General features: G+C 43.0%; 1 protein-coding gene across 8 annotated transcripts in view; it reads left to right on the top strand.

The window, feature by feature from the left end:
* Ppp1r12b (protein phosphatase 1, regulatory subunit 12B) overlaps positions 1–14,615 on the top strand; it is a 201,306-nt gene that overhangs the window by 110,444 nt on the left and 76,247 nt on the right. For 6 of the 8 annotated variants that reach the window (XM_017321279.2, XM_006529707.4, XM_017321277.2 and 3 more), the window contains 5 exons: positions 2,787–2,877; positions 7,479–7,667; positions 9,353–9,542; positions 9,623–9,735; positions 11,044–11,085. In XM_017321279.2, the coding sequence (XP_017176768.1) occupies positions 2,787–2,877; positions 7,479–7,667; positions 9,353–9,542; positions 9,623–9,735; positions 11,044–11,085 (625 nt within the window). Of the gene's footprint in view, positions 1–2,786; positions 2,878–7,478; positions 7,668–9,352; positions 9,543–9,622; positions 9,736–11,043; positions 11,086–11,258; positions 12,823–14,615 lie in introns of those variants that run through there. The other 2 variants (XM_017321278.2, XR_387177.4) reach the window with 2 other exon arrangements.

Below are 14,615 nucleotides of genomic sequence, written 5' to 3'. Positions count from 1 at the left end.
TGAGACTTGAGCATGCATGGCTTTGGGTACTGGGGGGCAGGGTTCCTGCAACCAAGCCCCCTGGAATATTTAAAGATGACTTGTTTGGCCAGACCAACGAATAGGCTTTTAGCAAGAAGACAAGTGGCCTTTTTTCCACAATCAATATAAATATGGATTCATTATGGTTAAAGTTGACTGACATCTTAAAGAACACTTTGCCATCTTCTTTATTTTGTGACTAAGAGACAGAAGAACTTAGCAGTCTTTTTTTCTCCTGTTGTACAATGTTAACCTCCCTAGCCTCCCATGCCATTCTGCATCTGACTGTAGAGTCCGTGTTCTCCAGAGGAAAGTTTAGTCCCTCAACTATTTGATTTTTATGGTTTTTTTTCACAGCAGCCTTATAAGGTGTCGATGGCCACTTGTGCAAATGTGAAAGCCATCCTGTACCATCAGACTGTTGAGTGAGTAACTCAGACTTTAGTGAGATGCAGAGGATGCCAGAGGAAGCTGTACAGGCGGCTCAGGCTACTCAGTCCTGGTGCTAAGAGATTTGCATGTAGCTGAAGTGTCATGATGCTTTGTCAAAGAAGCAAATGTTTCATTGTGGAATAAAGGAAGGAAAGTTCTGGACGCAGGAGAGCTTCTTGGCAATGTCTTTTGGTGAATAACCTTGTGATCTTGGCTATTTTTATGTCCCTTGGGCCTTGGTTGTCTCATCTGCAAGGCAGGGATAATTTTATCATCTCTACCCTGAATCTTAGAACTAGATCAAAGTTTTAAGTCCTTTAGGCATTGGTTTACTAAAAATAACTGCTAAGCAGGCAGTAGTGGCATACACCTTTAATCCCTATATTCAGGAGGCAGAGGCAGGTGGATTTCTGTAAATTTGAGTTCAGTCTGGTCTACGGAGCTTCTTCCAGGACAACTAGTGCTACACAAAGAAACCCTGTCTCAAAACAAAAACGAATGAATGAATGAATGAATGAATGAATGAATGAATGAATGAATGAATGAATGAAAGAAAGAAAACTACTGCTATAGAAGTTAGACTTTATTACAAGGATTTTATGAAAAGTTATATACCACCAAAGAAAAAAAGGAAAAAAATCCCTGAAAAACAAAATATTTATTTTCAAAACAGAAAATATAAATAAGCTAACTATTACCGAATTTGAATATTTTACTTAAGACTTTGCTCCCAAGTACACTCAGGTAAATTTTATTAGTAAATTTTAAAAGTTATGTAGCCCAAATGATACATACATTATTACAGAAAGTATACCAGCAGAGAACATATGAAACCTTAACCCACAAAGCTGGCAATTAGAAGAGAAAAATCAGAGACCACATTCCTTTTATGACTATGAGTATAGAAATCTTAAGTTATATATATTGTAATACATATTGTATTACATACAATATTGTACTACATACATATAATTCATATTGGGCCTGAGGCATGGCTGAGCTGGTAAAATGCTGCCACGTGAACATAAAGACCTGGGTTTGGAGCCTAGCAGCACAGCTGTAGTCCAGCATGTCCTGGGCATACAAGGATGAGCAGATCCCTGGGGCTTGCTAGCTACCTAGTCTAACTGAACCCACGAGTGCCAGGTTCAGCTCAGAACTCTGTTCCAAAATAAGGTGGAGAGTAAAGGAGCCATATGACATTAACTTCTGGCTTCCATACAGCACTGGGAGTGCACACGTATCTTCACATTTGTATCTCAAGCTGTGTGTGTGGCTCAGTGACACAGGACTTGACTAGCATACCCACACAAACAAAATTAAAACACAGAACCTGGGGCCTTTTGTTTGAACCTAGATAGATTAAATAAAAATCGATGTGGTGTTGCCACACAAGCATGAGGACTTGAGTTCAGGCCCCCAGCACGCTCACTGGGGACGCAGGGTGGGGAGGTTGCTGGGTTGCACTGGGTAGCCAGTCTAGCCAATCACTGAGCTCCAGTTTCAGTGAGAGACTCTATTTCAAGCAAACAACATGCGTGGGCTAGGGAAATAGCTCAGTGAGTAGGAGTGTTTGCCACACAGTGTGCGGACCTGAGCTCAGAACCTATGTAAAAGCTGGATGCTTATTTGTAACCCAGATGTCCCTTCGGGAGATGGGAGGTGGAAACAGGAGAAGCCTCTGGGCCAGCTAGCCTGTCCTATGCAGTAGTAAGGCTAGCCGATCTAAAATGAGGTAAAGATAAGGAATGGCACTCAGGTTGTCTCTAACCTCAACACATACGCTGTGGTATGTGTGCACAGTGATATCTGTACTCCTGCATTCATACACATGAATGTGTGAATACACACGCACACACAGGAGAACAATAAAGACATTTGATAGCCACCTTCAGTCTCCACATGTAGACACATGCATCAGTACACACCAACCTTAGCCAGATTCCTATAAGATGGGAAATTTTAGGTTAATTTAATGAATAGTGTGTAAAGAAGCTTGCTAGCCAGTAAGTCCCCTGTAGCGGGGAAGCCGAGAGCAGGATCAAAGCATGGAGGCTTACCGTCACTGCTCCTTGTCAGCGTGTCCCACAGGTCCCTGTCACAAAGGTAGCTCGAGAAAAGGGAGAAATAGGAAGGGCAGAGGGAAGAAGCAAAATTCAGTTCTCCTTTTACAGATGGCAGGTGGTGGCACATTTACAAATGTTTGGAATGCTGTAACAGCGTTCAGTGACTGCTCATAGCTTTCTGGCCATTTTGACCTTTACTGACCTTTATTCTCAGCATTCGGGAATCCCTTCAGGATGCAGAGCACTTTCTCATTCCTCTCTTCTTAGGTCTTATCTAACTCCTGTACGGGATGAGGAGGCAGAGTCATTACGGAAAGCACGCTCCAGACAAGCTCGGCAGACGCGAAGGTCTACTCAAGTGAGCATGCCCCCCACCTCCAACCCCCTACCCCCTACTCCCAGTGTTCTTTTGCCTTTCTCCTCCCCAGTGGAAGTGTGTAGCAAGCATACTAAAATGGATGCTTTTATTCATCACAGTTGTCACCACGTCTAAAGGTATACTGTGTGCAATCAAATCGTTTATGGCCGTCTCTACTCACACTCATCTCCATTCCTCCAGGCTCATTCCACCTTTGCTTAAGAACTTTTAAGAAGCCTTGTAGCCCTCCACACGGGGACAGCCTCTAACTGGTAGCAGTTCAAAAGTTAAACATAGACTTTCCATTCGACCCATCACATACAAACTACTCTTAGATAAGTACATGAAAACATACTTTCACATAAAAATTTGTATAGAGAATTATATAACAGCATTATTCAAAATAGCCAAAATGTACAACCAGCTCAGTATTGTACTTCATAATAGGAATGAACAAAATATGCCATGCCCATACAGGGAACTATTATTTGGAATTAAAATGGAATGTTACAGGAGCTGGAAATCATTCTTTGGCAGTTAGCACTTGCTGCTCTTGTGAAGGACCAGAGTTCAGCTCCCATCACTCATATCAGGAAGCTCACAACAGCCTGTATCTCCAGATCAGGGGATCCAGCAGCCTTGTCTGGCCTCCTCTGGGCATCCGCATACACATGCATAAATCCACACACAGACATACACATGAATAAACAAAATTAAAGTGGTGTTACAGCATGGATGAACTTTAAGAAAACATTTCAAATAAAACAAAGAGCCCATTTTTGAGGAGTTCATTGTGCAGTGTATCCAAAATGGCATAGCCAGGGAGAGGAAGAGAGGGAGAGAGGGAAGGAGGGAGAGTAAGAGAGGGAGAGAGGGAAGGAGGGGGAGGGAGAGAGGGGCTGAGGGATGGAAGGACGAATGGAGGAAGGGAGGGACAGACATGCTTGGGGTTCAAGGAAGAGGAATGGGAAGAGGGGATGATGAAAATGTCCTGAGAGCAGTGACGGTGGAAAAGCTCAGAGCATCCTGATCAGAGCATCAGCTCACACACAGTAAAAAGAGAGTTTTATATTTCAGTTAGAAAAAAGGTCTTTTACAGGAGCCATGAAAGTGATTTAAGGAAGAATGTGATGTAGCTCACACTACTTGCAGAGATTGGCGTGTAGGTAGAAGATGTTTGCCAAGCCAGGAAACCAGAAGACTAGTTAGGAAGCTGTTCAGAGTCATCCCAGCTGAGCATGTCGAGGGCAGGACCTCAGGCGGCACTGGCCTTGAGTGTGGAGGGAAGCCTCGAGAAGGGCAGTGGAGGAAGCCGAGAGAGCAAGGAAGCAGAATGAAGAGAACGCCAGAAGACAGCAGCAGCATTGGAGATGAACGGAGACCTGTGTGGCAGAAGGCGTGGTCTTTATTTCTTTATTCAGATGGTGTAGAAGGAGAGAGTGCTAATGACTGGGAAGGGGACCTCATACAATATAGAGTAGCAGAAAGATTGTGTCTGTCTTTCCTGACCTCCCAGAATGGGTCTGTGTGTCTGTCCTTCCCATGGCATCTGTTCTCCATGCAGCCATGACTGTTTGTTTCTCTCTCATTCTAGTCGATGCACACGAGAAACCTTGGCCAGTTCTACATTTTTAAGTTGATGTTCAGCATCATTGAGTAATTCCCATCAGCACTGTTCATCTCCAGAATGTTCTTCGTCTTTCCAAACTGAAACTCCGTATTCATTTAGCAATCACTCTATGCAAAGCAAGCAATATTCCCTTTTCTCTCTCTCTGAGTTTGACTGCTTTATGAATCATATAAATGAAATCACATACAGCATGTGTCTCACATGTCTGGCTCATTCCATGTGACATAGTGCTAGGTTAATTCCTGTTGTCCATGTGGCATCAAATTACTTCTTAAGTCTGTATGTATATGCCACAATTTATCATCCACCTGTTGGTGGACACATAGCGACCCTGCTTCCAGTCTTTTGTGGATGTACAGATATATATGTGTGTGCTGGCTTGTATGATAATCCTGTCCTTAACACTGAGGCTGTACTGTTCGCATAATAGCTGCCCTGCTTTCCACTCCTGTCACCATCCACAAATATCCACATTTCTCTAGATCTTTCTCAACATTTCTATTATAGTTTCTGAGGATTTTTAATATAATAGACACTCTATTAAATGTGAAGTAGAAGACTGACTCTAATTTTTTTTTTACATTTTAATTTTTTTATGGGGAATCACACATGGAGTCCAGAGGACAACTTGTGGTAATCAGTTCTCTCCTTCTACCATGTGGGTCCCATGTGTCAAACTCAGGCCCTCAGGCATGACAGCATGTGCCTCTACACACTGGACCATTTAAATAGCCTACTGACTATATCTCTATTATCATCTCCTTCAGTGTACAGTAGATAAATAATCAGAATATGTATGCATATATATAATTGAATATATCAGTGAGTGAGAAATAATAGTCTAGGGATATATAATATTCTTATATGGTTTTAAATTTATTTATGAAGAGGAAGAAAAAGGTATCTGGAGAATGACTTATAATTAAAAGTGGAAGAGCTAAAGATGTACAAGTGTCTTGTAATGAAAGCAGACCTGGTGAGCAGGAGTTGAAGGCCAGGCTCAGCTGCACAGTCATGTAGAGGTCAGCCTATGCTACATACGAAGGGAGGGAGGAGGAGGGAGGGAAAGGGGCAGAGAGGGAGGGAGGGCAAAGGAAGGAGAGAAAGAGAAAGAAAGAAATATTGTAGAAAAGGACTCAGGAGAGAGAGCCAAGGTCCACATCAGAACAGGGAGATCTTGAGACTCCTTAGAAGGTGTGCATGACCGCTGAAAACAGTTTGTTAGGTTCTCAAAGGGACACGGGGTCTACAGGAGAAAAATTACCCAGAAAGAAAACGTCCAGTTCTGTACTGTGGCAGATGACCCAGGCTCTGCCTGCTTCTCTGGGTCTCACTGCCCTCAGTCTCCTCCCACTTCCTCAGCTTTGCTAAGCTGCTGATGGACACCGGCATCATTCCAACCTCTGTATCTGAGGCTTTGGACAGGCTCCTTTAGCCACAATACCTTTTGCTCCTCACACCCGTCCAAGGAAGCACTAGCTAAGGTCAGAGGACAACTTCATGTGTTAGTCATTGCCTTCTGGAACTGAGGCAGGGTCTCTTGCTCACAGCTGATCATAGCAGGCAAACTTGCTTCCCAGTAGTCTGTGCTTCCCATCCCCCCATGGGTGTGTTTACCTGGGTTCTGTGGTTCCAGACTCTGGTCCTCGGGCTCATTTATCCCTGTGCTGTCCTCTCATGTCCCAGGGTTTCTATCTTCATGTGTACATAACATCTTACGATCATCTACTTTTTTCATGTCATTTCTGGTAGATGAAACGTTTCTTGAAAAGGGTGCTAGTGAGCGAGCCCAGCAGCTAAGAGTGCTTACTGCCCTTGCAGAAGGCCCAGGCTCAGTTTCCAGTGTCTACACAGTGGCTTACAACCACCTGTAACTCGAGTTCCAGAGGATCCAACACCCTCTCTGGCCTCTTCTGTAGGCTCCGGCATGCACATAGGGTACATCAACTCTGCCAGCCTCACACACATACCCATAACTGAGAATAAATCTGTGAAGAAAGTTTCTTGAAAAGAATTTCTTGACTGCCTCTGTAAGTTTAAGTGCTTTAAAGACAACAGTTATTTAAAAGAGTGAATAAAATTATGAATTAGCTATTTTTTTAAAGGCAGCAATGAGACTAGAGAGAGAGAGTTCTGCAGTGGAGGGTGCTTTCTGGTTTTGCAGAGGACCCCACATTGTCATCCCTTACTCCAGCTTCAGGGGATCCGGCATCCTCTGCAAGCGGTATACTTGTATACATACATAAGAGCATACGTATACATATAATTTTTTAAAATAAAAAGGATGCTATGGGTTTAGTAATTAGTGCCTGCCTTCCAGCTTTGGGACATGGCCTCCTCCAAAGCTCTGAAAACATACACACTCTACTGGAATAATCTCACTCTCTCCTTAGGGCCGTCCTGCCCAGGTCTACCATTTGGCTTTGCCTCTGTCATACTGCTCCAATGATCCCAGGGGGGAACAGTAGTTGTTGGCACATCTCTGTGTGATTCCTAGAGTTACTCAGGAAATGACAATAGAGAAAAAGAAAAGCCAATATAGCATTTCAGAAGGTTTGGTTGTTTTAGCCTAGCTATGAATTTTCACCTTCTTGAACCAGGTTTTAAAAGTTTGGTTTTCCCAGTAGTTACTGCTCAGAGACTAAGAGGATAATAACCATTTGATCTTGGGAGAGGGTAAAGTGCACTCAGACAACTGAGCACAGTTTGGTGTAGACCAAGTACATCTGTAACAGTGGGTGTCACTGTTGACCTATTTTTGGAAGATCAAGTTAGGAAAGCTAAAGTTTTAGTTCAGAGTGTACGCAGATTTAGGTCTGCGTTCTCTGTACACCACGGTGCTTATTTTAGGCATGTGTTGCTAGAAATGGCCTGTTGGGAGATTTATTTGGGTTGTTTTAGGGGCAGTTTCTCTGCTCAAGAATTCTGTGTGTTAATGTGAAACTGTCTTTACCACTTGATATTTTCCCAGGGTGTTACCCTAACAGACCTCCAAGAAGCAGAAAAGACTTTCAGCCGTTCGAGGGCAGAGAGACAAGCCCAGGAGCAGCCTGGGGAGAAGCTTGAAGATCCTGGTGGCCTCGAAGGAAGCACCAAGAAGCAGGAGCCATCGGCAGCCCCAACAAAGGGAGCTGGCGAGGGCAGAAGTCTGGAGGAAGAGGTGAGCTCTTTTTGCTAGCATGCTCTGCCCACAAGCACGATAATTTAGTGAACCTTCATAAAGTGGTGACTTAAATGCTATCCTGCCTTGAAGTGAACAATTCCTGGAAGACACTGTGTGTTTGTAGCAGTCTTTGGTGCAGATCTGTCTGGCTGAAAAAGAAAAAAAAAAAAAACCAAAGGATTTCAGTTCTTTAACTGATCAGTTTTCTCCTCAGAGTTAACTAATGCTTTTGAGTGAATGTCTTACTATTCTTTAAAGAGAGTATGTAGTATAATAAGAACATACTAAGAGATAAGCGTTTTTATGCCAGACACTGTTTAAGGCATTTGAAATATATTAATTGGCGTAATCCTCAGGAGACCTGTCTGAGATTGATATTAGCATTCCTATTTCATAAATGAGGTAATTGAGTCCCACGGGCTGAGTAACTTACCTTACACTCCACACGTGGAGTAGTCAGCCAGAAAGGATTTGAATATACGCAGTCTGGCCACACAGCTTGGTCAACACTAATGTGTTGTTTCCTAAACTCCTGGGAGTCACCATCTGTGTGGACATGTGTCTAGTGGAGCTGACATTCGCAGAGAGGGCCAAGGGTATAATTAAGGCAAACATGCTCCTGGTCTCCATGGTAACCGTTGTCCCCGTCACTGTCATCACCGCTCCTTCTCTCACACTAGTGTCCTAATGTAGGCCTAAGAGTGACAGGTAGTATGGTGGCAACAACAAGGTGTCTCACATGATGGCGCTAGTGCTAAGTTTGGTGAACTGATCTTAGCATGCATCTCGTTTGTTAGGTTGATGTTTCCCGAGTACTGGATCCAAGATGGGGTTCAGGTACCTAACACACACTTTCTAATTCAGCCCTCACCATCCTGGCTGAGGATGGCTTATCCCCATTTTACAGATGAGGAGGCTGAAGCCAGAGAAGTTAACTTTTTCAAGTTCACACAGTTACTGCCTGCAGAGGATAGACTTTAAGCCAAGTTCTATCTCATTCCAAACCTTTTTTACTTGGTTGTTTCTGTCTTTATAGTTTATAGATTTAAAGGTACATAACTTCCACATTGCGAGCCTAGAAGACTCTCCAGTTAACTATGTTTTACTCAAAACAAAAACAAAAACAAAAAAACAAAAAACAAGGAGAAACCAGACATTTTTTAGTTTCAGAAAGTGGTTCGGTGGTATAGCCTTCCCTAGCATGTGTCAGGCCTTGGTTTGGTGTCTAGAACACGAGAGGAAATGAGCTTCTCAGCAAGTCTTATGGCACGCCATGTCATCCAGATGTTTGCTCTCTGTCCTCAGGCCTCCACAACTCTTGTTCCCTCCCTCACACTCCTGAGCTTTTTATTTCCCGTGTCCCCCGCCTTTGAGAACTCCATCTTAAAAACACCACTGTTCTTTCCATTTTCAAGATCAAAAGAATTTTTATTAACACTGAGCACTTTAGTCATTTTAGCAACAGTGTCTCAGCTGCTGTGGTCATGATGGGATGCTCAGAGCAAGAGGGCAGAAGCTGCTGGTTTCTGACCACTTACTAACTCTAATGCAGCTGGAAGGCACCGACTGACCATCAGCAGTAATAAGTCTCCTGAATATTGAAAAGACCCATTGTGAGGATCCCTAGTGTCTTTATCCTTTGAATTTGACCCCTAACATCTCATCCTGTGAATTATTTCCAGCCTATCTATCATCGCCTAAGGTATCCAACTCAACCAGACAAACCCACGACACCAGTTTCTCCTTCTGCATCAAGACCCTCACTCTACACTGGCTCTCATCTACTGCGCACAAGCAGAGCTTCAGGCCCTGACTCTGAGAATTCAGAGACTAGCACACACGCCACAGCGGCAAAGGAAATGGACACGAGTGGTACGTACAGCTTCAGAAGTCACTCCCCAGGGTGCACACACAGGCTTTTAAGATCCACATTGTGTGTTATCTTTGCGCAGAGAAAGGAGAAGCTGATTTGGATGATCAGTCCTCTAACAGGCTGTCTGTCCGGGAACGGAGAAGAGCTAAAGATAGGCGAAGAGGCACCGGCATTAACTTCTGGACAAATGACGTAAGTACAGTGGTCTATGGGGCACACCATATCACCTGTGGCTGCCAGCCTTTTCTGTAGAGATCAAAAGAAAGAGCACCATGTGATCCCATGACTCTCATAGAGATGGCAGAGAACTTTTACTAAGAAAAGACTCTTGTAGTATGGGACTCATTCCGTGTATTTCTGCTAAATGCCTAGAGCAGTCCTGAGCACAATATAGGCCCTGTAACTGATAAACAATTGTGAAAGCTGGAGATTAGCAGCTATCGTGTGAACAAGTGGATATATTTGGCAAGCTTTAGCAGTCCTCTCTAATGGTTGCTGAGAGTCATGGAGTCAACAGTATCTTAAGACTACCTAAAAGCCAAAGTTCTATTTTAGGGTAATAAGATTTTGAAGGATGGGACTGGAGAGATGGCTCAGTGGTTTAGAGTCCTTGTTGCTCTTCCAGAAGAACCAGGTTCAATTCTCAGTACCCACATGGTGACTCACAGCCATCAATAACCCCAGTTCCAGGGATCCAACAGGCACACACATGGTACACACACTTGCATGCTGACAGAACACTCAGCTGTGTAAAGGGAATGCATCTTTTTGGAGGTTTTTTTGGGGAGCAACAGTTTTAAAACATTTCAAAGGGCTTAAAATCTGTTAAGTTGACACAAATTTATCTGACTCGGAATGACCTTTCTGGCAGGAAAAGGATCAAATTGTAGAAAACAGGTCACTACTTACTAACTACAAACACACACTGTACTTTAATGCATTCCCACCATAGCTGCTTCTAACCTTCTCCTTCAAGCCTGCTACTAGCATTTTTAAGCCAAATGGCCAGCATCCTAACCCAGAGGCCCCTGTTCCTAATGACCAGTTTGAAAGTTAGGTAAACCATTCAGTGTGTCAAGAAATTTAATAGTAGTTATCCATTACAGACCATCTTTAGTGAAAAGGCATTTCCTTGTCTTAGGACTAATTCATGTGTTTTGGATTTGCCAGTAGGGATTGACCTCGGACAAACAAACACTCTACCAAGAAGCTGCATCTGCAGACCATAGGCTAATAACTTTTGACAGAGTGAAATGAAGTCTTGCTTTTTGAAAAATACCTTTTCCTTGCTGTATTTGATTCAACATATTTTACCACAGTGATGCTTCTAAGCCCCCTGCCTGTGGCAGGTGTTGAAGGTGGCACTGGTGGCATCACTTGGCTTTCAGTCTCATTGCCCACAGTTGAAAGGCCAAGTGTAATTGGTAGGAGCTGAGCTTGCTGTTTTCAGAGAGGTCTGTGACTATGGTCCCTATGGCTTTCCTCCTCTTTCCATTTCAGGAAGATGAAACAGATGTCTCTGAAGAGGTCAAAGAAGCTTTGGTAAGTGACCGACCGACTGGTGACACGCAGTCCCTTCAGGGATGTCTTGCTTTGTGGCATACAGTTTTAGGAGATGAGCTGCTCTGGGCACATGTGTGTTGAGGATGAAGATGAACATTCCTCTGTGAAGTGAGGCAGGCCACTCACTAATGCTACTTTTTCCTGTCCTGTAGCACTGCTCACATCTTGAACAGCTTTCTAGTGTTAGGCTGTGCCAGCTGCCAGGCACCAACACGGACACAGGCTCTGCTCGTTTCTCTCTTGACTATTACTCTGGATAAAGTACTCAGAAACTGTTGGAAGAAAAGAACAAAGTAATACAATTTCTAATGGTTCTCCTCTAACAGAGAAGAAATAAATATAGAGAACATGAAATTTGAGGCTGTTTAAAAGTTATTTATCTTTATCTTCGAGTGAGGGCAAGCACCTCACCTCTTTTGTAACTTGACCTTTTGAAGCCAGGCACCTGTGTCCCTCTACAGTGAAAGTCCTACACCCAGCATTACCCATCTGAGCGACTTTTATACCTCTGAAACACTGAGCTATTACTTACAGGAAAGAGGGAATTTGGTTTTGGTAAACATTTATACAAACCCATGTCCTTCGCTTTTCAAAGCATGGAAAATCATAGCCTGCTAGTGCTGTGCAGTACTTACGCTCAGAATATACCTAGTGATCTTTACAGAAATCAGCTAGCTCATTTTACCGATATAGCCATAAGTAGTAAATCATCATTGTTCTACCTAAATAGTTAAGATCCCAAACAGTAGTTGTATGGTGGCATGTGCTTATAATCCTTTATGAGTCTGTGGTAGGAAGAGCACAAGTTTCTTACTTTTGGGGTGTGCGTGTGCGTGTGTGTGTGTGCGTGTGTGTGTGTTCCTATGTTGGGGATAGGTGTGGATACATTTGCATATGTGTGCACAGGCTCCATGGAGACCTGCAGAAAAGATGTTCTATAACAACAAAATCTGCCTTGTAATTCCTAGGATCTAAATGGAGAAGACCAAAGCCTTCCACCTTTAATCATTTGCAAAAGGATTTCTCACTGAACATGAAGCTCATTAATTACTTTAGAGAGCTGGTTAGCAAATTTTATGAATCCTCCTGAATTCTACCCCACCTCAAGTGCAGAGATTATAGGCATACAGTGCTGTGTCTGACCTTTTTAGATACTAAGAATCTGAACAGATCTACTTTACCATTTAAGCCATTCACTAGCTCCTATATGGCAAATTTAAGGCCAGAATAGGCTATATAGAGAGAGAGACCTTGTCTCAAATGGGAGGGGGAAGGCTAATTAATAATAATATAAGTAAGAATTGTCTTCCTTGATTGATGTTGAGGCTATGTTACAAAGATAAATTATGTTGTTTCAAAATACACAGAAAAATTGTGTGTGTGTATGTGTGTGTGTGTGTGAGAGAGAGAGAGAGAGAGAGAGAGAGAGAGAGAGAGGCAGAGAGAGAGGCAGAGAGAGAGAGAGACAGAGAGAGAGAGACTGCATGTATGCCAGCAACTTTCTTCTTTAAGGGATTTGGAAAGGCCTTTAAAAAGAGGCAGAAAGGTTCCTTTGGGAAATTGTGCTTAAACCAAGAATCTGAGTAATAGATTACAAAGCACTGGAAAGGCCCAGAATCCCCATAGAGTTAGTACAGGCCATTTAGATCCTAGGAATTACAAGGCAGATTGTGTTGTCATAGAACATCTTTTGCCAGTAAAAAAAAAAAAAAAAAATCTCTCTCTGTAGTAAACTTCTTGGCACTGGAAAATCTTAGCCTAGGGTACATGAAGTAAGAAGAATTAAAAGTGATCTTGATATAGCGCTTAGAGAATTTCTTTTAGGAAATTTCCTCTTAGAGCATTTCATTTTAAGACTGTTGAATTAAATCCATGGAGAAGACTTTCTGATCTGTGTAGAAAAGCATGGGCTACTAAGGCTTGACACAAAAGTTATTTGTCAGGTAAAGAATATCCCATTTATCCAATCATTTGTGGCATCTACTAGTGTTTCCCATATATCAGGTAGACTCCAGTGTTAATCTAAGCAAACAGTACCTCTAGCTGGATATCTAGGTGTCTTAGTTTACACTGCTGGGAAGAGACACCATGCCCAAGGCAACTTTTATAAAGGACAATATTTCATTGGGGCTGACTTACAGGATCTGAGATTCAGTCCATTTGCATCATGGCAAGAAGTATGGCAGTGTGCAGGCAGACATGGTGCTGGAGGAGCTGAGAATTCTAGATCTTTATCTGAAGGAAGCCAAGAGCAGACTGCCTCCAGGCAGCTACAAGGAGGTCTCAAAGCCCACCCCCACAGTGATGCACTTCCTCCAACAAGGCCACACCTCCTAATAGTGCCACTCCCTGGGCCAAGCATAGTCAAACCACTGACACTAGGGTTGGCCCAAGCACTTGCCAAGAGGTGCCATTTCCCTGCTCTACCTGGAGTTCTGCAAAGGAAAGGCTACTGCTGAGTCAGCCTAGGTGAGGCTGCCTTTAATAGTCTTGTGTTTGCATATTCCATTACTTGGTGTCCAGTCTCCTTCCTAGCTCACTCTTTGCTAATTCTAGTCAGCATTTCCCATATGGGCTCACAGAAGAAATACTTAGTAATGACCCAGAATAAATTGTTACGACCCTACCTAAAGATAGTCAGTAGTATCTAATTACTCTTAGAACCACACTCTCTCTCTCTCTTTCCTATAACATATTGTCCCTCCATTAAGCAGTAAAGTTGACTGGGCTCCACAGCATCCACTGTGCTAGTCAAAAAGGGGGACTTGCTATTGAGGTCGCCCTGTTGCTAATCAGTGTGGATATTGCTGAAAAGCCAGGGCAGTTCTTCCCTCCTTGGCTTTGGTTCAGTGAAACTGTATCTACTATTGAGGCTGTACCAGCTCTTCTCTCCTTCTCTATTGGCAATACTTATTGTCTTTAAAGGTGACCTCCGCCCCAAGACTCTGACATCTGTTTGTCAACTGAAATGTCATTTATAGCTAATAAAATATGTAAATGTAAAATGTACCATGTAAGGAATCTTGACCTATACCTACCAGGGTAACTGCCACCTGACAGGGTATGTAACCTTCATCCCTCATAAAGTTTTCTGTTGTCCATTTTCAGCCAATTCTTTGATGCAAAATAAGACCATTTTTCTGATTTTTCACCATAGTGTTATATGGACACATTCAGTGATATTTAATTTTAAGAAAGAAACTTCAGTAGTTATTATCTCTACCATATGTCTCCACTTGGGATTAGAGCAAGATGATTCTCAGTCTATATGATTCTTTCCTCTCTTTTTAAATATTTAGGAAGATCCCTTAGTGTCTGGCCACCTGCCAGTAGCACCGTATGGCTAAGAAGGCCATCTGTGTGACCTGAGCTCTGCTGATGTCACTAAAATCCATCCCCTCTTTTTTTTTTTTTTTATGGTTTTTTTGAGACAGGGTTTCTCTGTGTAACCCTGGCTGTCCTGGAACTCACTTTGTAGACCAGGCTGGCCTCGAACTCAGAAATCCACC

Source organism: Mus musculus, chromosome 1 (genome assembly GCF_000001635.26).
Source record: "Mus musculus strain C57BL/6J chromosome 1, GRCm38.p6 C57BL/6J".
NCBI lineage: Eukaryota > Metazoa > Chordata > Mammalia > Rodentia > Muridae > Mus > Mus musculus.
This window is presented reverse-complemented; position numbering and strand designations above follow the sequence as displayed.